At 38.6% G+C, this 27,130-nt stretch overlaps 1 protein-coding gene across 2 annotated transcripts in view; it reads right to left on the bottom strand.

Annotated features, from left to right (window-relative positions):
* Positions 1 to 16: 16 nt before the first annotated feature.
* The window catches only part of LOC143021083 (uncharacterized), a 37,605-nt gene continuing 10,491 nt past the window's right edge, over positions 17 to 27,130 (bottom strand). For both annotated transcript variants that reach the window (XM_076178345.1, XM_076178346.1), the window contains exons 5-7: positions 26,656 to 26,808; positions 6,121 to 6,255; positions 17 to 4,689 (exon numbers count right to left, since the gene is read on the bottom strand). In XM_076178345.1, coding sequence (XP_076034460.1) covers positions 4,511 to 4,689; positions 6,121 to 6,255; positions 26,656 to 26,808 — 467 coding nt within the window. In that variant the 3' untranslated portion in view covers positions 17 to 4,510. The remainder of the gene's footprint in view (positions 4,690 to 6,120; positions 6,256 to 26,655; positions 26,809 to 27,130) is intronic.

Below are 27,130 nucleotides of genomic sequence, written 5' to 3'. Positions count from 1 at the left end.
GAAAAATAAACAGGTAGTGAAGTATAAATTTTATTAATAAAAAAATCAATAATGGTGATACTATCCATAATTTGTTATTCATAATTTCTTTACAAAAAAATAGATATCTTGAAAGTGTCCCCCACCCCCTCACACACACACACCCCTGTATCCACACACTTGTTATTCATAAAGCAAGGACAGTAGTCATGGGAGAGGAACATCTTCACCCTTTTCACTCCCATTACACATATTCCTTTTACTTCTTCCTGCTCAAACTATGCAAAGATTATACCTCATTACTTTAATAGCATTGCTGCCAGTTCATCTCCAGTGCATTCCTCTCATGGAACAGATCAATTTAATCTATATATTTTCCCACTGTCACTCATGCACATTTTCACTTGTTCAACATCATTACAATGAACTCTTACTGGTTAATTTGTCCTAATCACCCACCTTTTCCATGATCTAACTGTTGCTCTCACTTTTGGCACCACTGATTTATGCATCTGTTAACTATATATACTACCAATACTTGCATTATGGAAGTTCCAGGTGTGACATGGAATCTCAATATATAATGAACATCCAGGGCAATTGGGAACATCATTTATTCAGCATACACTTCAAATAAGTCTACTTATCTTTATTACATTACATTACACAAGTATTATACATGAACTGGAAGACATACACAAAAACAGAAGTATTTAGGTTAGGAAGATATGTACAAGGATGGGCACAGCTAATGAAAATAAAGTTGAAGTTACATAACACAATGAATGAAACAAAGAATAAAGCAAGGAACTAGTAGGCAAAATCAAGTTCAAAAATAGTTGAGAAAGCATACACATACCAAGGCTTTTTCCCCCCTACAAGGGGGAAAAAGCCAAAAAGAAAAAGGCATAAAATCATTCCCACCCATTCCATCCCTGAATACACTCCACACCCCTTCACCCTCCCTCTTATCTTAGCACCTCCTGAATGACGGGTCATCCCTGCACCTTGTCCACTGCCCTGGGTCAGAAGCAGTGTTGCAAGACACAGCACATCCAAAGCAAGGCCGCTTCATTAAATTGGCGACCCTCTCCGTCCCCCCATTGCATAAAATGAGAGGACGGGGAGAAATCCCTTCAGGCTGCGTCAAATTTTGCTCACACATACTACCTCATCCCCCATCCACCCGCCCATTCCACCTTATGCAAACACATCATCATCCATATACAACCATTCTCCATTCACCCCTGTCTTCTGTCCTCTCCCGTCCTTCCTCAACAGACATTCCCCTCTTCCCCAAAGCCCCCTTCACCCCTATCCATCCACCTCATCCTAGGAAGTCCCCTCATGTTCACTCCCTCCACACCTCTTTTACTAGTCTTTCTTCACTCATTATTTCCATGTGTCCAAACCATCCTAATATTCTTTCATCAACCCTATCTCCCAGCTCTTTTTCCACCCCTGTTCTCCTCCTCACCTCCTCATTTCTCACTCTATCTAGCCTAGTAACCCCCATCATACTTCTCAGACACCTCATCTCAAACACATTCAAACTCCTTCTCTCTTCTTCTCTTATGTTCCATGTTTCTGCCCCATACAGTGCTGTTGGCACAATCACTCCTTCATACAGTCTCCTCTTAGCATCCATTCCCAAATGTCTATTCCTCATTACACTCTTTAATCCAACAAGGCATTTACTCGCTTCTCTCAATCTACATTCTACCTCCACTTTCACTCCACCTTTCCCTGCCACATTTGCACCCAAGTATCTAAAACTATCCACTTCCTCCAGTCGCTCTCCCTTAATGCTCACTTCCAGTCTACTGCCACTTTCACCCCTTGTACATCTCATCACCTTACTTTTACCCACATTTATCTTTAGCTTTCTTCTATCACATACTCTCCCAAAATCTGCCACCAGCTTCCTCAATCCCTCCTCTGACCCTGCCACAAGCGCAGTGTCGTCCGCAAACAACAGCTGGCTCATCTCCCACTTTTCTCCATTTTTTTTAACCATCTCCAATCCCTTGCCCACTACCCTTGCATTTACCTCTCGCACCACCCCATCCATGTATAAGTTGAACAGCCAGGGCGACATAACACATCCTTGACGAAGTCCCACCTTTACCTCGAACCACTCACTCTCTCCATTTCTAATCCTGACACAAGCTCTACTATTCGCATAAAAACTCTTGACAGCTCCCAGAAGCTTTCCTCCTATCCTGTATATCTGCATAACCTCCCAGAGTGCCTTCCTGTCTACCCTATCATAAGCCTTTTCCAGATCCATAAAAGCCCAAAAATCATCCTTCCCCTTTCCTATAGCTTTCTCACATATCTGTCTTACCACAAAGATCTGATCTACACAACCTCTACCTGTCCTAAATCCACACTGTTCCTCACCAATTACTCCTTCTGTTCCTCTCCTAATCCTCTCAATCAAGATCCTCCCATAAGCCTTCCCAACTACACTCAACAAGCTAATCCCTCTGAAACTACTACATTCACACTTGTCCCCTTTTCCCTTGTAAAGAGGAACTATACAGGCACTCCTCCATTCCTCCGGCATTCTACCCTCTCTCCAACAAACATTAAATAACCTCACCAACCAGTCCATCATCACTGTACCTCCCTTTTTCAGACATTCCGCATGGCATCCATCCAGACCAGGTGCCTTACCTGCTTTCATCATCTTAACAACTGCCTTCACCTCATCCTTCCTTATTTCTCCTAGAGAATTTGGAAGTAAGAAAAGCTTTAAGACCAGATGGGATCTCAAATTGAATAATGAAAAAAATTCAGAGAACAACTGATGGATGAAATACACTAAATAAATGTCCCCTGGAAAAAGGGTCCCCTGAACTGGAAATCAGCCAATGTAGTGTCAATCTATAATGGAGAAGTAGGGAAGAAATTTTTTTTATTTTTTTTATTTTTTTTAGGACTAGATATTTCCTTGAGTGAGCTGTGGTCCAATCTGGTGACCATTGCTGACTACATTAGATCCATGGGTCTCCTGCAAGAGACCTAAAGCAATGAATTGACCGATTGATATAAATTGTTTATTTCATATTGTCTCCTTTATATTTTGTTTTTTTGGCTATTTTACAATGTAATGTAATGGCAAAGAATATGATAATATATGAAATATTTACTGAATAAATGATGTTCTCAATCACCCTGGATGTTTGTTATACCTTATATCTACTCCCATTCATTCTCATACTAGGTCCAAATCACCTCAAGTTGATCTGTTCTGCTCCTTCCAATTCTAACTGTTGCCTAGTCCCTTCATGCCTCCTTTGGTTTCTTACTTTGCAAGAAAAAATGTGAAACTGATTATTATCCAAAACTATTAATGGTGACATATTTTGTGGGTGTGGGTATGTATGACATCTCATTTAGACACATACTGGCATAATCAAAGAATAAGGAGTTCTGAGCCCATGGTGTCAGTGATATGATTCATCTGCACTCAGAGTAGTATATACTTTCCCTCTGCTCAATAAATCACCAGGCAGTCTGTACATCAAGAGCCTCTTTCCCCTTATGAGGGAGGTAGCCAGCCAAAGGGTGCACCCATCCCTACCTATTCCATTCTCATCTATTTCACACTCATCTCATTCCTCACTCATTACAAGTTTATTTTTTTTTTAACTCTTCCGTAGATCCTTATAACCAGTATTCACTGTAGCTGCTGTCAGGTGATTTTATTTAGCTATGAAGTGAAAGGATTTTAGATATCTTGAACCTATCTCAATTAAACCTTCCACTGTATTTTACTTCAGGATTTATTCTAATTGCTACCATACAATTTTATTTACCCAAGAGAAACACCTTCCCTAGTGAAAGGGACACATCTCAAGCCTACCTCAATTATTCCTTCTTCATACTTTATCTTAATATTATCAAGCTGTTGCCAAGTGATTTTATTTCGCTGAGGGAAAGAAACTCTGCAGCAAAAGGGTTAAAAAACACATCTAGATCCTATCTCAATCAGAACCTTCACATGGGTGGTTGGCAGGGCAGCATATGCCCAAGGGCAGCAATTCTAGCCTAGACTTGCCACCCACGAGGCTGACGAAATAATGATAAAAGAGGTCAAAGGACACCTGAATATTTCACTGTAATTGACAATTTTTGTGTTAGACTCAACAAAATATTAAATATTTTTCTTTATCCTTTCTGCAATAGGGACATTAAATAGAATTATTGAAAGCCATTAACATTTTTACATGAAAAAATGATTAGGTTTGATTCAAAATATCTACATTTTCTTTTTCATTTATATACCCATGCTCAGTTGATTTGCAGTTTTGGTGGAGGTGGAAAGTGGTGACATGGGGTGGGTGGTCCACTGGGAATTTCCCCCTGGGCAGTACTTAGGCATGTAAGGGTTCTGATTTCAATTAATCTTTTTTATTTTAGCTACTGCTGTTATTCTATTCAGCTGTAAGATACCCCCTTCACATCAGTATGGTTAAGATAATGACTCAGATGAGTGTCAATCTACTCTGGAAAGACCAGAGCTTTAGTGGTCACGGGCTGCTGCCAGGAATATGAGGATAGTGACTAAGATGCTGAGAACAACTAAAATATTCAGTGTGATGACTGAGGCAACTGCTAGTTTGAAAACCAAAGGGTCACAGCCATAATTATACCATGGATGGGTGTAATCAGGTTCCCACACTGTCCACACCAACACGTTACCTGTGGAAGAAGACTTCAGTTATTAAAAGGGGTAATGCAACTAGACTGATAGAGCAAAAAGCATTTTGATTGTTAGGGGATGAGGAGATAGAGAGCACTACTGGCAAATAATTGGCAGCAGGAAGGAAATGTTGTTGTTGTTGTCGTTCCCTAGACTGTCTGTCCGAGCAGTCCCGTCTCCCCAAGGAATGCCACTGCCGAAACTGGGTTTTCCCACAAATCCTTTATAGAGTGTATGTTGTGTTGTTTGCATGCATCATTGTGTATAATGCAGTCTTCCATTATGTGTTGTATGGTATGGGGTGAAGTGTTACATCCTGGGCAGCTGTTCACAATGCGGTCATCCAGCCTCTTCTGGTAGCTTAGAGGTGCTGGGTGGTGGCTGCATCGCAGTCTGGCCAGGTGGACTCTGTCCTTTTGTGGGAGAGAGGATTCAGAAGGGTGGATATCAGGGGGTCTGGCATGCAGCAGTGTGTTGTCTTTCAGTGTGTTAATGGAACGGTGAGTGATATGATTATGAATATGTTTCCAGAGGCTGGTATTTGGTGGTTGTGGAGGAAGAGAAGAGAGTATCTGTGCGTGATAAAGGTCTTTGGGTGTTGTTTTAATGTTTCTTGGTGTGTGTGGGTGTTCTGCTATGTAGTGTAGCGGGTGTGATGTGTTTGTGGTGGCTGCGGCAAGTGTTTGTGTGCCTCTCATGTCAAGGTGGTCCTTGACTTTGAGGATTTTTGTTTCATGGTGTAAATGGTCTGTAGGTGTTGTATTTGTGCAGCCTGTAATTGTTTTTAGGGCTTTGTTTTGTATGATTTGAAGGGTGTTGTGGTGTGTCTCACTGAGATTAGGAGCCCATGCAGGACTCGCATAATTCATCACTGAGCGTATGCATTGTTTGTATAGTTATATTAGTTTCTTTGTTTTGTCCAAATGTTGTTCCAGTGATTGATTGACTTAAGGAAATGTTGCTAGTGATGGTTATGGCAGCAGATTATCAACTTATTTACTGAAGGAGGAAGAGAAAGAAGGGGAAGAGGAAGAGAAATTACATCATTGTTAAGAAATTTTGCTGTAAGGATGAGGAAAATAATGATCAGGAGGAACTTTACCATGAAGGAGGAGGAAGAGGAGGTAAGATATATGAAGATAGGTTACTGTGGAAGTTGGAAAGTAGGCTTATTCATATAATCTTGGCACACTTCCTACATTGTTGTATATTCAGTATGCCTCTTTGTACTTTACATCCACTTCATATCAACAATATGCACAATACATAAACTTTTACCTCTGCCCTTCATGTTATACCTTTACTGTATGTGACATATTCCCAATACACGAGTTCCATATATGCAATGTACCTAACATATTTCAACCTTGCATTGTATTTCAGCCAATAGTAGCACATGTGATTTCATATGGAAGGGTAGCACAACTCACCAAGGATAAGCCAGCCAACAACAACAAAGACTACTATGGCAGCCACCACTTTTACGCCCATGTTCACCTTCCGCCCATTCTTACGGTCTCTCTGTGCCAAAGCACCACATATTTTCAGGAGGACCAGCAGTATCCCTGTTCAGGAAGAAAATAAACTGTTAAAGAAGAGGCACTATTCTGGAGAAAAAAGAATAGCTACATAGAGCATGAATAAGCCAGGTAATGTTTCCTATAATTTAAAGATGTCTTTATTTTTGGTCATTAGGGGGGATATATTGTATTACCTATTTAAGTACTTTTGTTATGGTGGTTTGTGATTAAGCACCCACTACTAGACTAAAAGAGCTAGATGCTTTTGGTATATGGTGCTTGTGTGGATTACCAAGCACCTGTTAATGCATCTCTGAAATAAAGTATACAAATGATCATTTGGAGTACATACTGTATATACTTGTTGCACCGCTAGTTTGTGGTTGTCAATATTTATTTGCGGTTGACCTGTGGATAGGTCGCACTATAATCTGGCCATTTACAAGACCCATTCAAACATAAAAATGATCAGATACTTACCTTTATTTCAAAACTTTACTCACAAAATCTTATTATCAGAACACATGTAGATTGTCCGACTGTCAAGCCGGTTGTCTAACCCCTCTCAGGAATGTCGAGTTACCAACATATCGTTTTCATTATCAATCATTTTATTTACCACTTGGTGTCTTCTCTGTCTTGAGTATTGGTTCTGGTGCATTACCCATCTATAGTTCCCATGCATGGGGATTATATAATATGTATCGTGCAACATTTTCACTTCAGTTAAGGTGAAGTTGTACTTCCCATAGACCCTTGGCAATGAGAGGTCAAAGGTCACTAAGCGTTCAGGACCAAGAGAGGCCCCTCTCGCCCCTATAATGCAGTCGAGTATGTGTTGAGTACAAGACAAGTCCAAGACAAGAGATGTAACTGACCAAAAGTGTTAGTGATTCATGACTGGGGAGTGACATGAATTTACCCCAATCACAGACCTCATATGTCATGTGTGAAGTGCATATACGATGAGAGAACCATTCCCCTCAACATACCTTTATCCTTTCCCATTCCCATACTCTGCCACGCCCGAAGTCGTCGCACACATCACCGTCATTAACCAGAACAAAGACGAAGAAGATTTCCAAGTGGCCCCAAGGCCATGGTAAGTCATAAATTGAGTTACATGAAATATCCAAACCAACATGAATAATTGAAATTATTACATATTCATAAAGATACATGATGCTTTGTGATGCCATTGTACGTTTCAGGGTTCGATGAGTTCCCTGCCGTTCACAAGTACGTAGTTTTGTAGTGTTGAAAGTTGTATACAAGTTCACACAGAGTATCCCAGTACAGTATTAACTCAGTGGGACGGTCACCTAGATTAACTTATACCGTCAACATTCGTATTAAAAGAGATGGGAAATCTGTAGGAAGTCATAATATTCTCCACAGATTGCATAGCCCAATTTTATTTTAAGCTGGCCCTTCGAACCGGATGCCCTGTGGATTGTGAACATTACAACGTTCATTACACAAAACTACATACTTGTTATTACCATTTTAATTGACCTATAAACAAACATTGGATTCATAATAATAAATCATATATATTGGTTATTTGCCAGTCATTTACGCTTCAAGAAGAAGCTTCATAGTTTACAGGTCAATCATATTTACCATTTAGTACCATCATCGTGGTTAACGAAGTCAGATGGAATAGTATTACAAGCTATCGCAGCCACGTAACGTGCATGAAAAATGAACTAATGAAGGGGGTTAATGATAATGTTGGTGCTGGATTTATAGAAAGGGCCAACAATAAATTAGAAATTAAATTGGAATCCTATGTGGATAAATGGCTAGAATTCTCTCTAACCCATTCACAGGAAAATGACTACGATGAGAAATTAGCTAGCCATAAGTTCGTAGAAGAAATCCATAACTTACGAGTGCAAGCGGACAAATACGTCACATGCCAGGGGGCGCAACAAAATCCCTCTCGACCTGCAAGTCCCAACCATTTAGGTTTTAAGTCAAAACTCCCTAAAATCAAATTAGCAAAATTCATGGAAATCATTTAGAGTGGACCCAATTCTGGAACCAGTTCAATTCAATGGTGCACGAAAGATCCGACCTAGATGACAGCACAAAGTTCACCTACCTCAATCAATCCATAAAGGGCTCAGCTAGGGAATACCTCACAGGACCAAAGGGACAAGCATCCCTTAAGCAACAATACGGGGACGAGAAGAAAGTTATTCGAACCCTGATAAGGAAACTCATCCAACTTGAATCACCGAAGTATAACAAGCAAGACATGTTACGCTTCAAATTGGAAATAGATAATACATTAAAGCAGCTGGAACATCATCCACGTGTAGATATACATGGTGGGAGTTGGTTGATTGAGGAATTACTCTTGCTGAAATTCCCAGATGACTTAAGCAGGTGGTTCTGCGACTTTTACAAGTCAATGTACTATACTATAGACCAGATTAAAGATGAACTTAATACCCTAGTAGAATTTATGGGTGTAGACCAAACTCTAGGAATAATTATTCCGGAGGTAAGTCAAAAGAAAGTCACACTAAATGTCCTGATATCAGTAACCAAGTTCCGAAATGCAACAACACAGCAGCATCAATAGGAACTTATTCAACCACAGTAGGCTGGAGGTCATGCTTCTTTTGCAAGCAAGATCATAAAAGTTAAGATTGTACACAATACAACACACTGCCAGCCAGAAAGGATAAACTCAAGGAAATGAATAGATGTCAAAAGTGCATCAAGGCACATGACATAAATGATTGCACTACTGTACTTGGAGTATGCCCTCACTGTCAAAAGGGTAAACATCACTCCTTTCTGTGCGAAAGCAACCTATCAAGCAAACAAAAACTCTCTAATGTAGTTAATGTTTCTAAAGCTAATAGCGGCAATTGGAATGATCAGTAGTGATTCCACTGAACTGACTGGAAAGTCTAAACCCAAGCCTAAAACAAATGATGACTCGTCAGATTCTAGTAACTCATGAGGTCCAAAAACTGCCATGCAGGTTATGTTGGTCATCTCTGACAAAAGACAGGTAGCCAATTATAGTGTAGCCTTGCCTACAGCAACAGTGACAGTGTGTTCAAGAGCCGGAAAGGTAGAAAGAACAAGAGCATTTTTTGACCAAGGTTCTCAAAGATCCTTTATACTAAGAGATTTGGCTGGTAAATTAGAGCTTAAATCTGTAACCAATGTGAACATGACTTTAGATTGCTTTGATAGGCAAGGAAGACAGAAGAGTTATGAAATAATGAAACTCGACATTGTCTTAGGCAGACGTAGGAAGAAAGTCACGATGGCTGTAGTGGAGGAAATGCCCAAACAGATAACCACTCTGGGCTTACTGACAACTGCCAATAAGTTAGACCAATTAGGCATTCGATTGGCAGATAAGGATATATACTCCGATGCAATAGATAATATCCAACTATTGATAGGAGCAGATTTCATCAGACGTTTCTTGTATGGAATGACTACTGTGAACAAAGTGGATCTTATGCAGTCCCCAGGTGGGCATTTGATCTACGGTATCATACCTGATCACAGTGATGAAACTCCTGCATCCTGCTCGGTCAACCTGTTGACCCCGCAGGTGAGTGAACCATCATTACTGATTGAACCACGCACTATATGCGAGGCAGTAGTGACTGATTGTAATCCCATACATAAATTGTGGGATTTAGATGTCATGGGTATTAACCCAAACCAAGATTCCCCGAATGATGTAAAGGCATTCAAACATTATGAAGGAACTGTACAGTATGAGGAAGGAAAGTATTGGGTGGAATTTCCCTTTAAGACGAACCATCCATTCCTCCCTCATAACTATGGACTTGCCTTAGGGCAAATGCATCATCAAAGGAAAAGATTTAAAAATCAACCAGAGCTACTACAATGTTATCACAACATTATCATGGAACAATTAAAAGCCGGAGTTATTGAAGAAGTTGTTGATCCAATAGTGAGCACTAATACTCATTATCTACCTCATCATGCGGTAAGTAACGAATCTGCAACCACCCCTTTATGGATTGTGTACAATTGCAGTGCCAAAAGTTCAAGGACAAATGCCTCATTGAACAACTGTTTGTTAACTGGTCCCTCACTTACAGAAAAATTAGGTGATGCCCTAATCAAGTTCGAGATCAACCAGTTTGCATTTGTAATAGATATTGATTGAAAAGGCCTTTCTACATATAGGTCTGCAACCTCATCATAGAGATTTCACAAGGTTTTTATGGCTAGCAAACCCTCAGGATGATAGTAGCAAAATCAAAACTTATTGTTTCGCATCTGTGTTATTTGGAGCTACATACAGCCCCTTCCTGTTACAGATGATTTTGAAACATCACTTCAAACTTTCCAAATCACCATTTGCAGAATTATTGTCCTCTTCCTTCTATATAGACAATTTGATGCGGACAACGAATAGTGAGACAGAAATAGTAAAGATATATGAAGCAGCTAACAAGGACCTAACTATTGCTGGTATGTCTCTAGCCCAATAGAACAGCAACTCAGATATGTTAAGAAAATTGATCCAAAAGGACAATACTTTGGTCTCTCCCCCTACTGACCTAGTCACAGTATTGGGTCTAGAATGGGACATTATTAATGACACTCTATCCTTAAAGGAATGTAGGTTTACGTCATTGTCATATGTGACCAAACGCCAACTTCTTTCACTGGTACCCCTTTGTTTTGATCCCTTAGGACTTTGTTCCCCCATTCTTATTAAAGGAAAACTACTTAATCAAGAAGCATGGACAGAAAAGGTGGGATGGGATTCACATTTACCTACTTCCTATCTGGAAAGGTGGAATGAATTGGCCAAGGAAATTTAGGAGCTGCCTTCCTTCAAGTTCCCACGCATATCCTGTGGTAACATTGATAAAGTGATATTACATGTATTTGTTGATGCTAGGACCTTAGCCTATGGTGCAGTCAGTTATCTTACTGAAGGAAACCAATCTGTTATTTTGACCTCAAAGGCCAGGGTTGCTCCATTGAAAAACAAAACCACAATTACTTTACCACAACTAGAATTGACAACCCTACAACTGGGCACACAACTTGCATATAAACTAGAGAATCTCTTAAGAGAACGTATTAAAGAGGTGATTATCTGGTCTGATTCAGAAGCAGCCCTGCAATGGATCAGGAATGACAAAAGCAACATCCCATATGTGCAAAACAGAGTGGCGGACATCCGCAATCTAGGGTCATCCTTCAGATATCAGCATGTACCCTCCAAGGAAAACCCAGCGGATTTAGTTACCAGAGGAATTAGCATCAGACAATTTAAGAAAGCCAAGATATGGACTGGAGGCCCGGAATAGCTACCCTTCAGAGAACACTGGCCTACACAGAAACCAAATGTGTTGGTGTGTGAAATAATCTCAGAGAGAACCCAAGAATTACCAGAGGTTACACCCTTATTTGACTATACAAAATACTCATCTCTTAATAAGATGCTTAGGATAACCAATTATATATTTAGGTTTATAGAAAGTGTAATCCCAATATTTCATTACCAATGGCTAGTGTGTATTGGATGCAGATAGCTCAGAAGACTTATTATCCTAGTATTCAGATTTTTATGGTGAATGGGAGTGATACCCTCGATAAGAATAATAGTTTATCAAAGACTTAGGTCTGTACAAAGAGGAGTCTTCTGGTCTTATCCGATCCAGAGGCCGTTTGAATTATGCTTCTATTGATCATGGTACCAAGTTCCCTATCCTCATCCCAACTAAAAGTCACTTAGCATATTTGTTTATCACCCATGCACATGAAAGGTGCCTGCATGGAGGCACTCAGGAAACAATGTTACATGTTAGAATGTATTATTGGATGCCAAAGTGCCGTCAAACCATCAAGACCATACTGGGTCGTTGTAAGACTTGTAAGAGGGTTGAGGGTGGGAAATTTGAATACCCTGGTCCACCTCCATTGCCTGTTGAGCGTGTGACAATTGAGCGTCCTTTCCTTCACATAGGAATAGATTATTCAGGACCTATCACATTCACAAGGACGGAGGATAGAAACCCCCACAAATATTACATATGTTTATTCACATAGAAACAAATAAATAAGATTTTAGGTGAAACTAATAATTTTAATAAGAACAAAGTGGCATTTACATACCTGGATGAAGAAATGGTGAAGAAAATACTGATCACTTTGATAAAACCAAGATTGGAATATGCAGCAAAGATGTGGTCACCAAGTACAACAAAATGTATAAAAAAATTGAAAGAATACAAAGAGCAATTACAAAATTGGCACCAACACTCTCAAAACTATCATATGAAGAGAGACTAGCAGAACTTGAGCTACAGACACTAGAGCAAAGAAGAGAGAGAGGAGATTTGATAGCTATTTACAGAATCATGAAAGGCATAGAAATTATTGATAAAGAGAATCTGATAAAATGGGATGATAGAAATACAAGAGGACACGGAAAGAAAATCAAGAAAGACAGCTATAGAAGATATCTGAAAAAGAACAGCTTCCCTCACAGAGTAATAGATAGTTGGAACAAGTTAGATGAGAAAGTGGTGTGTGCAAAAACAATACATAAATTTAAAAATAGTTTAGATAAAATGAGATATGAAGACGGGACACTACGAGCATAGCTCCCCTTCCCGTAAAATACAACTAGGTAAATACATAGAAACAACTAAATAAGATTTTTGGTGAAACTTATAATTAAATAAGAACAATCAAAGTGGCATTTACATACCTGGATGAAGAAATGGTGAAGAAAATACTAATCACTTTGATAAGACCAAGATTGGAATATGCAGCAAAGATGTGGTCACCAAGTACAAAAAAATGTATTAAAAAAATTGAAAGAATACAAAGAGCAATTACAAAATTGGCACCAACACTCTCAAAACTATCATATGAAGAGAGACTAGCAAAACTTGAGCTACAGACACTAGAGCAAAGAAGAGAGGAGATATGATAGCTATTTACAGAATCATGAAAGGCATAGAAATTATTGATAGAGAGAATCTGATAAAATGGGATGATAGAAATACAAGAGGACACGGAAAGAAAATCAAGAAAGACAGCTATAGAAGAGATCTGAAAAAGAACAGCTTTCCTCACAGAGTAATAGACAGTTGGAACAAGTTAGATGAGAAAGTAGTGTGTGCAAAAACAATACATGAATTTAAAAATAGTTTAGATAAAATGAGATATGAAGAAGGGACACCACGAGCATAGCTCCCCTTCATATAAAATACAACTAGGTAAATACATGCATAGCAACTAGACTGGTGCACTTTGAGTTAGCCTCAGATATGTCGGCTCTGACATTTCTGAACCTCTTTCGGAGATTTTGTGCAATGTATTCATTCCCAAGAACAGTAATTTCAGACAACGGGTCCAATTTTGTTGCTGGAGCCAAGTTCTTCAAGGAGATGTTAGACCATACTAACGTCTCTGAATATATGACAGTTTATAGCATAACATGGAAATTCATAGCCCCCAGAGCACCGTGGATGGGAGGCTTTTATGAACGCATGATCAGTTTAAAAAAGTCATGTCTGAAGAAGGTCTTGTACGTATAAGAAGAGAGTGACTTGGGAGGAGTTCGAAACAATTCTGCGGGAAGTACAAACGCGGTTGAACAATTGCCCCTTAACCTACTTCAACGATGAAGGACCCGTAGAATCCTTAACTCCTAATCACCTTTTGTATGGAAGAACCATAAACCCCTATCCACCAGTGGTAACGTCGGATACATCTGACCCCGACACAGCTGTCTATCATCAATTATCAAACATTTTGAAAGAATTTGGAAAAAGGATTATTTGACTTCCCTGAGAGAAAAACATTATGGCTCCTCGAAACCAATGCAAATGAAACCACCCAAGGTGGGAGAAGTGGTGATACTGAAGAGACTCGGACCACAACATGAGTGGGCATTAGGATGTATTGTTAAACTATACCCTTGGAAATTCACTCCCAAGAGCCAACACCCTTAATAGGTGGAGAATCCATTGGTGAGGATGAGACACCTTCAGTACGTCCTATGAGACAAGCAGCTTGAAGGCCAATTAGATTAAGGCAATCCCTGATTGACAATGCACAATTGTAATTAGATGTGCTCCTTTGCCTCCCGAAAGGTGTCGGGAATAAATCCCGACAGAGGCATTTTTTAGAGTAAATAAACTATTATTACAAATTGATATAGACATATGTGGTTATGGCCTCAGTTAATTTAGTGAGTTGATAGCTGTGGAATTAGGATTAAGATTGAAATACAGCAATTAAGCATATCAAGCTGTATGAAATTTGTATTCTAGAAACTTAGTATATGAAAGCATGCATGACAAATTATACAGTCTTACTTTTTCCATTTAGATAGAGTGGCCTATCATTTTTGTTTCTATATACGAAAACATTATATAAAGCATTATGTAAGGATTCGACACCCTTAGTTACCAAGCAGGTTGTCTAACCCCTCTCAGGAATGTTGAGTTACCAACATATCATTTTCATTATCAATCATTTTATTTACCACTTGGTGTCTTCTCTGTCTTGGGTGCAAATGAGTCCAGAAAAGGTGGAGTGAAGGTGGAGGTAGAATGTAGATTGAGAGAAGCGAGTAAATGCCTTGGTGGATTAAAGAGTGTAATGAGATACAGACATTTGGGAATGGATGCTAAGAGGAGACTGTATGAAGGAGTGATTGTGCCAACAGCACTGTATGGGGCAGAAACATGGAACATAAGAGAGGAAGAGAGGAGGAGTTTGAATGTGTTTGAGATGAGGTGTCTGAGAAGTATGATGGGGGTTACTAGGCTAGATAGGGTGAGAAATGAGGAGGTGAGGAGGAGAACAGGGGTGGAAATGGAGTTGGGAGATAGGGTTGATGAAAGAGTATTAGGATGGTTTGGACACATGGAAAGAATGAGTGAAGAAAGACTAGTAAAAGAGGTATGGAAAGCAGATGTGGAGGGAGTAAACATGAGGGGATGTCCTAGGATGAGGTGGATGGATGGGGTGAAGGGGGCTTTGGGGAAGAGGGGAATGTCTGTTGAGGAAGGACGGGAGAGGACAGAAGACAGGGGTGAATGGAGAATGGTTCTATATGGATGATGTTGTGATGCATGAGGTGGAATGGGTGGGGGGATGGGGGGTGAGGTAGTATGTGTGAGCAAAATATGACGCAGCCCGAAGGGATTTCTCCCCGTCTTCTCCTTTTATGCAATGGGGGGACGGAGAGAGGGGGGGGTCACCGATTTAATGAAGCAGCCTTGCTGTGGATATGCTGTGTCTTGTGACACTGCTTCTGACACAGGGCAGTGGACAGGGTGCAGGGATGAACTGTCATCCAGGAGGTGCTAAGATGAGAGGGAGGGTGGAGGGGTTGGAGTGTATTCTGGGATGGAATGGGTGGGAACGATTTTATGCCTTTTTCTTTTTGGTTACCTCCCTTGTAAGGGGGAAAAAGCCTTGGTATATGTATGTATGTCTTCTCTGTCTTGAGTACTGGTTCTGGTGCATTACTCATCTATAGTTCCCATACATGAGGATTATATAATATGTATCGTGCAACATTTTCACTTCAGTTAAGGTGAAGTTGTACTTCCCATAGACCCTTAGCAACGAGAGGTCAAAGGTCACTAGGCGTTCGGGACCAAGAGAGGCCCCTCTCACCCCTATAATGCAGTTGAGTAGCAGATGAGTACATGTTGAGCACAAGACAAGTATTTACCTAGTCGTAATATACGGGAGGGGAGCTATACTCATGGTGACCCGTCTTTGTATCTCTCTGCATCAAGTTATATCTTAAAATCTTGTATAGTGTTAGCACATACTGTTTTGTTGTCTAATTTGTTCCATGTATTTATCACTCTGTGTGGGAAACTGTTCCTTTTCAAGTTTTTTCTATAACTATCCTTTTTCATTTTTTTTCCGTGTCCTCTTGTTCTACCGTTTTCCCACACTAATAGGTCGTTCCTGTCTAAAACTTCCATTCCTTTCATTATTCTGTAGATAGCAAATCTCCTCTTTTTCTTCTTTGTTCCAGAGTTGGTAGGTTCAATTTGGATAGTCTTTGCTCATATGTTAGTTCGGCAAGCGTCGGTGCTAGTTTGGTTGTCGCTCTTTGTAATCTTTCTAGTTTCTTAATATTCTTTTTGGTACTGGGTGTCCAAAGTGATGCTGCGTACTCAAGTTTTGGTCTTATTAATGTAGTTAGTATTTTCCTTATCATTTCTTTGTCCATATAAGTAAATGCCACTTTGATTGCTCTCAATAAGTTGTAGGTTTCTCTGAACATCTTATTTATATGCTTATCTGGTTTCATGTCCTTTCCAATCATCACTCCAAGATCTTTTTCATAGTTTGTTTTTATATTTTTTCTTCCCCAATTCTGTAATCTTTTGATATTCTGTTTCTACTCTTTCCAAATTCCATTATACTGCATTTCTTAATATTGAATTTTACTTCCCACTTTTGAGTCCAGTTCCATATTGTGTCCAGATCTTGTTGCAATGAGTTGCAGTCTTCTTCCGTTTTTACCTTCTTAAGTAATTTTGCATCATCTGCAAAAAAAATTATATAGCACTCCACGCCTTCATTCATGTCATTAATGTATACAGCGAACATGATCGGGGCCAGTACTGATCCTTGCGGGACACCACTTTTTACTTCTTCCCAGTTGGAGAATTTTTCTCTAATTACAACTCTCATTTTCCTCCCAATCAGAAAGTCTTTCATCCATTTCAATAATTTTCCTCTGATGCCACCTTTTGACTCTTCTTATTTATTAGTTTCATATGAGGTACCTTATCGAATGCCTTTTGCAGGTCCAGAAAAGCACAGTCTGCCCATCCATCTCTTTCTTGTATTATGTCTACTAATCTTGAGTAAAAGCAGATCAGATTTGTTGTACAGGATCTCCCTTGTCTACATCCAAATTGATTTGGGTTCAGTATAGAGTTTTCTTCCAGGTATTACCCACCTGTTTTTGATCACTCTTTCACAAATTTTTGCTATTGTGCTTGTTAGTGAGACCGGTCTGTAGTTAGATAGATCTTCCTTATCACCTCCCTTATAAATTGGTACGTTTGCTTTTTTCCAGTCCAATGGTACTTTTCCTTCTTTAAGTGAGGATTCAATTATATCATATATTTTGTCAGTTAATTCTTCCATGCATTCTTTCAGTATCCAGTTTGCTATTCCGTCTGGGACATGTGATTTTCTGACATCCAGGGTTTTAATTTGATCACCAATTTCTTTTTGTGTTACGTTTATTTCTTTCATTGTTGGGGATAATTCTCTCTCTCTAACTTCACTGTTAGGTGAGTTTTCTAATGTAAATACTGATCTGAAGTGTTTGTTCATTATTTCAGCCATTTCCAGTTCTTCTGTAAATTCCTTTTTATCTTGGCGCAGTTTTTCTATTTCTTGTTTGTTTTTCAGTTTTCCATTTATATATTTGTAAAATAGTTTGGGTTCTTCTTTACATTTGTCTATTATCTTTTTTTCATAATTTCTCTTTTCATCTCTGCGTATTTTTACATATTCGTTTCTTAGTTTGATGTATGTTTGCCATTTGCTTCGTTTCTTATCTCTTTTCAATTTTTTCCAAGCTTTGTCTCTTTTTTCCTTTGCTTCACTACATCTTTTGTTGTACCAGTTCTCTATGTATGCCTTTTCCATTTTTTGTTGTGGTACAAATTTGTTCACTCCTTCATTATAAATTTCTTTTAGTATGTTCCATTTTTCTTCTATCCCTGTATCTTCGTTATGGAATTTTTCCCAGTTTGCATTGCAAAAGAATGTTTTAAGTTTCTCAAAGTTTGTTTTGTTATACATAGGTCTTCCTATTCTATGTTTATCATCTTTGCTTTGGTCTGTTTGTTCTTTCAATTCCATTTCTATTAGTACGTGGTCACTTTTTCCTATCGGAGTTTTGTAAATAATATTTTCGATTATCTCAGGTTCTGTCGTAAGTATTAAGTCCAATTTTGAGGGTTCTTCATTTCCTCTATATCTAGTATTTTCTCTAATCCACTGGGTCATTGTGTATTCAATGGTCAAGTCAAGGAGTACATTGCCCCAGTGTCTCTCTCCCCCTTTCACTGTCATATCTTCCCAGCATATTTCTTTTGAATTAAAGTCACCCATAATTACTGTATTTCCTCCATCCTTCAGTGTTTCAATTAGTTCTTCTTTTGTATCATCTAGTAACTCGGCGTGATCCCTTTCTGTCCAGGCTTGTGTTTTAGGAGGTACATATACCACTGCAAATTTTCTTTTCTTCATTTTTTTTACCTTCGACTTGTACTATAATTGATTCTACATTATTTTTTCCTTCAGTTATTTTTGTTACAGTTAAATCTTTCTTGGCCAAAATTAGAACTCCTCCGCCCTGTTTGTTCTTTCTATTCTTTGTCCAACAGTTATATTCACCTTGTCCCACAGTGTGGGGTGTTAGTATGAACTTTAATTTGGTTTCTACAATTCCCATTATGTCTGGTTTTTCTAATACTAGATAATCGTTTAATTCGTTTATTCCTGAGATTATTCCGTCTATATTTGTGTAAGCTATTTTTAGTTTCCTTTCTCCTCCTCCCCTTCTGTCTTCTTTGTTTCCATTTTCCCTATGTATTTTTTCCTCAGCCTCATGTCTATCACTCTCCAAAAAAACTCCTCCTTTTCTTTTTCAGTTCTATTCTCATTCCTTTCATTTGCCTCATTCCTAAGTTCCTTTTCTTTCTCTTTTTCTTCCTCACTCATTTCTTTTTTTTATCCATATATTTTTGTACTGTTCACTACTTGCTAATCTCATTGTTCTAGTTAAAATTTCTTCTACACTTGATTGCGATCTAAGTTTTACTTTTAATGGTCTATACTGCTTATCTTTAGAGTACCTGCCCATTCTATGAGTTTCCTCGATTTCTCGGTCCCAGCCTAACTCATCTGTTTGTAACTCCTTTAGTATTTTTTTGGCAATCTCTTTTTCTTCCTTTTCCCTCTGATATCTTGGTACATTGTGCTTTTCTTTAATGCCATAGACTACTATACACCTTTTTCTATCCACTGTGTCCCTAACTAGGTTACTTTTCTCTTTAATAACCTGAATTACAGTTTCTTTTGTATTATCTTTTACTTGTTGTTCCATTATTTTCTTTAGGGATATTTCCTGACTTTCCTGCTCAATTTTCCACTTTTTTTTTTATTTCCTGTAGGTCATTCTCCTTGATTTTTTCTTCCACCTTTTCAGTCACTTCTTTCATTTGACTTTTAATCTCTCGTTTCAGAGCCTCGTTCCTACTATTATCCTCACTTTTTAACCTCTCATTATCACCCTTAAGCTGTTTTAATTACTTTTTCAACTCGTCTATCTCCCTATTGTTTTCTTCGTTGGCTTTCCTTAGGTTTGATACTTCCTGGTACATTATCTTATATTCGCTTTTAAGTTCTAATAGTTCATCTACGATATCACATAGATCTCTACTCCTCATTATGTTCCGGTATCTGGGTTCTCTAATACTCTATCCATCTCTACTCTTAGTAATCCATTTCCTTCTCTTTCAAACCCGGAAAACAGCGGCGGCGCCAGGAATTTTTAGTTGGTGAGGCTATGGGGGGCTGAGCAAATTTTTTGGGGGGCTAATAGTAATATGATAATACTCATATATTATCCTCATTTCAGAAGGGGAGGGGGTTAATGGTAGGGCTAGCACTGATGGCTGACAAATCTTTAGCCCTGGCAATTAAAAATTCCACTTAAAAAAATTATTTCAATGAGCGTTTTAAATTTTCAATTTGCTCATTTCAGTTGGGGGGCTAATGTGGGGGCTGGCTACTTTTTGGGGGGGCTAAAGCCCCTCCAAGCCCCCCCCTGCCGGAAAATCTACTTACGTCTAATCTTTGGTATTCTCTTGGTGTTGAAGCGAAGCATGATTTTTTTCTCACTACTCCTGGTGGAGTTTCGATTTTTGTTTCTTCCAGGCTTCTTTTAGTTGCGTCTTTGGATTTAAGGGTTTCCATTTTTAAGAACAATAAAAAAAATGAAAAAAGAAAGTAACGGAGATACAATTTCGACCTACATTGTTTCACCACGAATGCACGTCCTTACCACCCCGCGTATAGACAATAAGGCCTACGCTAATCGTTTCTTGTTTATATTTTCGCTCGTAAGCCAGCGCTCCGAAAATACGTGTTGCTCTTACCGTGTGAAGGAGTGATGTGTGACACACCTCACGTTTATATCATTCTTAGTCAGGAACATAACTCCACCCCCTTGTTTTGTCTCTCTCTTTCTAATCCAATAATTATATGCATCATGTCCTACACTGTTGGGTGGTAGTGGACTTTTTAATTTTGTTTCTACAATTACCATCATGACCAGTTCTTTTTCCTTCAGATAACACTGTATAACAATGAAAAAAACCGGAAATGAGACTATCCTTTTCTAGAGTTATTTTTTGCGTAGATCACGAATATAACATCCGTTTCTTTCTGTGACCCTCCAGTTCTTCGTAAATAGCAGTGCCCGCAATGTCTATCTGAACGGTATTTTTTGTTGCTTTTACCATTTATATAATTTTTCACATAGCTATGTGTTTTTTTTTTCTTAACAGGATACAGAGTTAAGATGCCTAGAGAATGCAAGAATTCGCCAGACAAGTTTTGTTATATATGTGGATCAGTTACATTAAGGCAATACAAGAGACAGTTGACTCAACGTGTAAAGAAACTTTATGAGCTGTACTTTGGATGTAAAGTGGGTGACCAGGACAAAAGCTGGGCACCTCACATATGTTGTGTCAGGTGTACAAGTTCCCTTTCTGCCTGGGTGAAAGGCAAAGGGACTGGCCTCATGTTTGGCGTACCAATGGTCTGGAGGGAGCCAAAGGACCACTCAACAGATTGCTACTTCTGCTTAACGGATATTAAAGGTGGGTGTTCAGTGTTTATTTTTTACTGTTTTTATATATATTTTCAAGAGATGTATCAATAAAAAAGATCGAAATACATAATAAGTTGCACTTCCACTATTTTTGCACGTGATCACAACCAATAGTATCCATTTTTAGTCTGATTTTATATTATTTTCCTGCAGGTCGCAACAGAAAAGGCAAGAAATCTATCGTGTATCCAGATCTTCAGTCTGCTATTCGCCCAGTTCTACATTCAAGTGATATTCCTGTACCACAGCCGCCCTCTGAACTACCAAGCGATGACACGAGCAACTCAGACGATTCAGAATCTCGATGCAACGTATACGACACAACTTGAATCTGATAAGAAACCACACCTCATCACCCAACTAGAACTCAATGATCTAGTTCGTGATCTAACACTTACTAAGCAACAGAGTGAACTCCTGGCCTCACGTTTGCAACAATGGCACCTGTTGAATGAAGAAGCTCGAATTACAGTATTTAGGAAGCGTTCTGCAAATCTACAGGATTTCTTCACTTTGGAAAACAACTTGACTTATTGTAATGATATCAGAGCCTATTCAGTGCCCTTGAGCTGTCCTATGAAACCAATGAGTGGAGGCTATTCATAGATGGATCCCTTTACAGCATAAAAGCAGTTCTGTTGCACATTGGGAACACCATGCCTTCAGTTCCAGTTGCTTACTCAGTCATTTTAAGAGAGACATATGAGAACCTTGCTTTTATTCTAGACCGCATAAGTTACAAAGAGCATGAGTGGTTAATTTGTGCAGACTTGAAAGTAGTAGCCATACTTAATGGGCTACAAACTGGATACACCAAATTTATGTGCTTTCTTTGCAAGTGGGACAGTAGGGCCAGATCAGAACATTATATACGCTCAGAATGGCCATCTCGGGAATCTATGACGCTTGGATGCCATAATGTAATTCATGAGCCACTAGTTAAGAAGGAGAAAATCATTTTGCCACCACTGCATATAAAACTAGGCCTAATGAAGCAATTTACCAAAGCACTGCATCATAACAAGCCATGTTTCCAGTATCTCAAAGGGATGTTCCCTAAAATTAGTGATGCCAAGATTAAAGAGGGTATATTTGTAGGCCCTCAGATTCGCAAGCTTATAAATGATGAGGACTTTGAGGCGACAATGGATGAACCTGAGCTAGCGGCCTGGCATGCATTCAAAGATGTATGCAAAGGGCTTCTGGGAAAGCACCAAGAGTCCCAGCGAGAGCGTAAAGTGGAGAGGCTAATCAAATGCTACCAAGATCTCGGATGCAATATGTCACTGAAGATACACTTTCTTCATTCTCATCTGTCCTTCTTCCCAGAGAATGCAGCAGATGTGAGTGATGAACATGGAGAGAGGTTCCATCAAGATATAGCGTCAATGGAAAACAGGTACAAGGGAAAATGGAGCCCTGCTATGCTGGCTGACTTCTGTTGGAACCTGAAGCGTGACACGCCTGAGACGTCTTATAAAAGAAGAAGTAAATAATAGATTGTAGGTTAATACATCATATAAAGCTAACAAACTTGCCGATTCATTATATATTAATTAAATAAATACAATGAAGACATTTAATCTGACTTTGGGAGCAAAATACATTTATGGAACCTTGGAAATCTCTATTAATTGCATAATTATTAAAACAGCGATTTACAAAAAATTGTGACGTGGCATGAAATTGTTGTTATCAAATTTGAATTCAGCACACTAAACTTCATAATAAAACGCACATGAGAACTATGTTTTTTTCTTAATCCTGAAATTTGTTGTACAGTGTAATCATTCAGCTCATTCAATCCTGTTATTAATCCATCTATATTTGTGTAAGACACTCTTAATTTTCTGCTATTTCCATTGTATTTTCTGTTTCCTTTTTGTTTTTCTCTAGTATGTCCCATTTCCTCACTTTCATATTCACTACTCTCCAATAGAATTTATCTTTTTCTGACTGTTCTGTTCTTGTTTTTTTCCTTAGCTTCTTGTCTTTTAATTGTTTCCTCCTCTCTTTCCTCTCTATTCATTTCTCTTTTTATCCATACCTTTTTATATTGTTCACTTGCTGCTAGTTTCCCTGTTTTTGCTAAGATATTCTCTGCTGTCATTTGTGACCTGAATTTAATCTTAATTGGTCTGGTCTTATCTGTACTATATTTTCCGAATCTATACATCTCTTCAATTTGTTTCATGATTTCAGGTTCATCTTCCTGAACTAATTCTAGTAAACTGCTTACTTTTTCTTTTTCCTCTTTGATTCTTGTGGTTCTATTTAGATTATACTTCTCTTCCATTCCTAATATAATTATACATTTCTTTTTAACTGCTAAGTCTCTTACTATATCCTCCTTCTGTCTCATCACTTTAATAACTGAGTCTTCAGTTTGTTCTTTCATTTGCTGTTTTATTATGTCAGTAAATGCAACTTTACTCTCTTGGATTTTCTTCCAACCCTGTCCTTCTTTTGCTATGGCCTCTTTATTGTCTTTATTATTCCTCATCAATTCCTCATTCTCATCTTTTACTTCTTTTAACTGTCTTTTTAATTTTTCTATTTAGTTAAGTTTTTGTTCACCTTCTCTAGTTCTTCCAATTTTTCAACTCTCTGCACAATCTTTGTTATTTTACCAAACCTACTCTCCAAATGTTCGGTCATTTTCTCAATTTTTTTCCTCTAGTCTTGCTAATTGGGGGAGGTTGGTATCCATCCCCCTCATTAAATCCCTGGAAATTATTATCCTCACCTTCCATTGTGCTGCTCTTATCTATATTTCTAATCTTTACATTTTTGTTAATCTCTTCACCAAATTCATCGGTCCTTCTTGTTTACAAGACGCCTGGCCTCCTGGACCAAGTCCTCCCCTTCCTCATTTCCTTCCATTTCTCTCAGTAATCCCTCCCCTTCTCCTTTTTCCTCATTTTCCCACTACACCACGAACTTTCCCCTTTCCTGTAAATACAATAAAGTACTTCCTTTGCGTTGAGATCCACGAAAATTTCACTTTTTCTTCGAAACTCCAATCTTCGCCATTCATCTGACGAATGTGTGTGTGTGTGTGTATATATATATATATATATATATATATATATATATATATATATATATATATATATATATATATATATATGTAGATATATTTCATTGAATGAAATGGCAAGCTTGTTGTGACAAAGGTTTTTGTCAATCTTCTCTCTCTTTCATAAGACGACTTTGCCTTCCATAGGCAGGGGTCCAATTAATTCACCATAAGCCATGAGATAGAAATAGGCATAATTGAAAGCCAAAATGCATTTTCGCACCTCCTGGTGCTTCTTCAGTGGCAATTGAAGTAATGGAGATTCCATGAAGATCAGCAACATTTATACCCATAAGATGGATGGTGATTGGCTAGATTGCTGCGGGTTAGGTACAGTCTGTTCTCCCATTGGCTGAGGGGTGCGTGATGTCATCAGTTTGCGCTCCAGCACTGTAATGGGTGGACCTCCTAATGCTGGGTAATGCTTGCAGTTCATGGGCTTGTATATCAAGATTTGGGGAAAGATCTTTTATGTATAGAGCCTCTAGGATAGGTAATCTTCTAGGGTCTTGGTGTGTGGCTAAAATTTCTGTGTTGTTGACCAGGGTTTCCCTTCGTAAGATGGTGTGGTGAGTGTCTTTGGAGTGATTCTTAGGAGCACCTGATGTCAGATGGTATGACAGTCTATACGACAGCTTCATGGTGGTCATACCAATATAGGAAGAAGGTTGGGTTGTGCAGTCCCCAAGGTTACACATGTACCTATATATGGCATGAGATCTCTGAAGTTTATCGGTGATGGGCTTGTTGTTGTTCTTGATGAGTAGGTTTGATGTCTTCTCATTTTGGTAATATATGGTAAAAATAATTTTGGTGTCTGCAGAAGTCTGCTTGATGTTCCTTCTGATTATTTGCTTCATAATTCTCTCATCTTCCTTGTATGCCATAGAGAAGAATGATTTATGAAATATATCAATGATCTTTTATGGTGTTTGGTTATCTTCCAAGAGGTTCTTTTTCAGGTAACATGTGTCCATTATCTTCTTAGTTATTCTTTCAATGTCTTTATTGGCAAATCCGTTGTTGATGAGGACTTGCGTGACCCTTTCCAACTTTGAGTGCACGGCCCTCCAGTTGTTGCAGTGTGTGAGGACTCTTCTAATTACAAAGGATTAAAAAAGCGGAGCATGCCGACAGGAGACCTTTTAGTTCATAACTAGGTCGGATGCGAAAAAATATATAACAATGATAAATTTTGTTTATAATATAAATAATAATAAATTAAATGCATAACTATAGTTAAATAATAAACAGGTAAATAGTAAATGATAATAAATTGACAGATAAGTAATAAATGAAAATCAAGCAAATCATAAACAGATAGATAATAAACAAATAGTATTAAAAGGCAATCATTACAACATCTTGCTTAGATGTTTATCTAAACGAATCTTAAAGCTTCGAACTGAACTACAATGCACTGCCTCTGCAGGAAGTTTATTCCATTCGTTAACTACACGGTTGGCAAAGTTGTTTCTACCCACTTCCAAATTAAATATATTTCCTGACAGTTTGAGAATCCTTGTACCTCTGAGGGCACTCACTTGATCCATTTAGGCAATGTCCTTGATAGGTGGATTTAACATAAACAGAACATAAACAGATGTTTCACCAGAACATCAAGAAATGGGAGGGAACCTTCATCACTATGTTCGATGGTGAAGTTTAGGCCAGAGGCTTCTTTCAATCGTCGTTGCAAGGCTTCAATCTGTTGGATGTTCTTGGTCATAACAAAAATATCATCAATGTATCGGTAGTATATTCGTGGTCTCTGTACCTCATCAAATACCACTTCTTCAATGCTCCTAAGAATCATTCCAAAAATACTCACCACACCATCTTATGAAGGGAAACCCTGGTCAACAACACAGAAATTTTAGCCACACACCAAGACCCTAGAAGATTACCTATCCTAGAGGCTCTATACATAAAAGATCTTTCCCCAAATCTAAATATACAAGCCCATGACCTGCAAGCATTACCCAGCATTAGGAGCGCCCATTACAGTGCTGGGGCGCAAACTGATGATGTCATGCACCCCTCAACCAATGGGAGAACAGACTGTACCTAACCCGCAGCAATCTAGCCAATCACCATCCACCTTATGGGTATAAAAGTTGCTGATCTTCATGGAATCTCCATTACTTCAATTGCCACTGAAAAAGCACCAGGAGGCGCTAAACGTGTTTTGGCTTTCAACTATGCCTATTTCTATCTCATGGCTTATGGCAAATTAATTGGACTCCTTCCTATGGAAGGTAAAGTTACCTTACGAAAGAGAGAGAAGATTGACAAAAAGCTTTGTCACAAGCTTGCCATTTCATTCAATGAAATATGCTTGAGAGAGAATCTCCTGCCCATTTATACGAAGAATATATATATATATATATATATATATATATATATACATAAGTGTTATACTAACCATGCAAGATGAGCCATGTTGAGATGAATGGTTGTGCATTACACTTATTCTGATACTTGGCACCAATCACTATACAGGCTATGCACCAAGCAAATGAGCACAATGACACAAAGACCACTGTTGCTAGTACAGCTGGACCACCCATACATAAACCTGCCAAAGGAAAACATATGAGAATATCATTAGAAGAAAGTTAAAATATCTCCAAATGGCCCTACAAATGCTATCTGTTATGAATACTACAAATTACTAAATGAGGGTGACTCAGTTCACCCTATTAATAAAGGATGGTAATCTCTATCAATTTACTTGTAGTCTATTTTGTGCAGATCTGTGGGCCTAATCAAATGTATAGCAGACTAGTAATGGGTGTTCCAAGACTTTCTTTTATCATAGAGGAGATTTCCAGGAATAAGAAGGTGCAATGAGCACCAAACATGTGGAGAAAGGAGCTAAGTGCCCAGAGGTAGGTACT

Source organism: Oratosquilla oratoria, chromosome 41, assembly GCF_046742065.1.
Source record: "Oratosquilla oratoria isolate Oo_2021 chromosome 41, ASM4674206v1, whole genome shotgun sequence".
Classification (NCBI taxonomy): domain Eukaryota; kingdom Metazoa; phylum Arthropoda; class Malacostraca; order Stomatopoda; family Squillidae; genus Oratosquilla; species Oratosquilla oratoria.
This window is presented reverse-complemented; position numbering and strand designations above follow the sequence as displayed.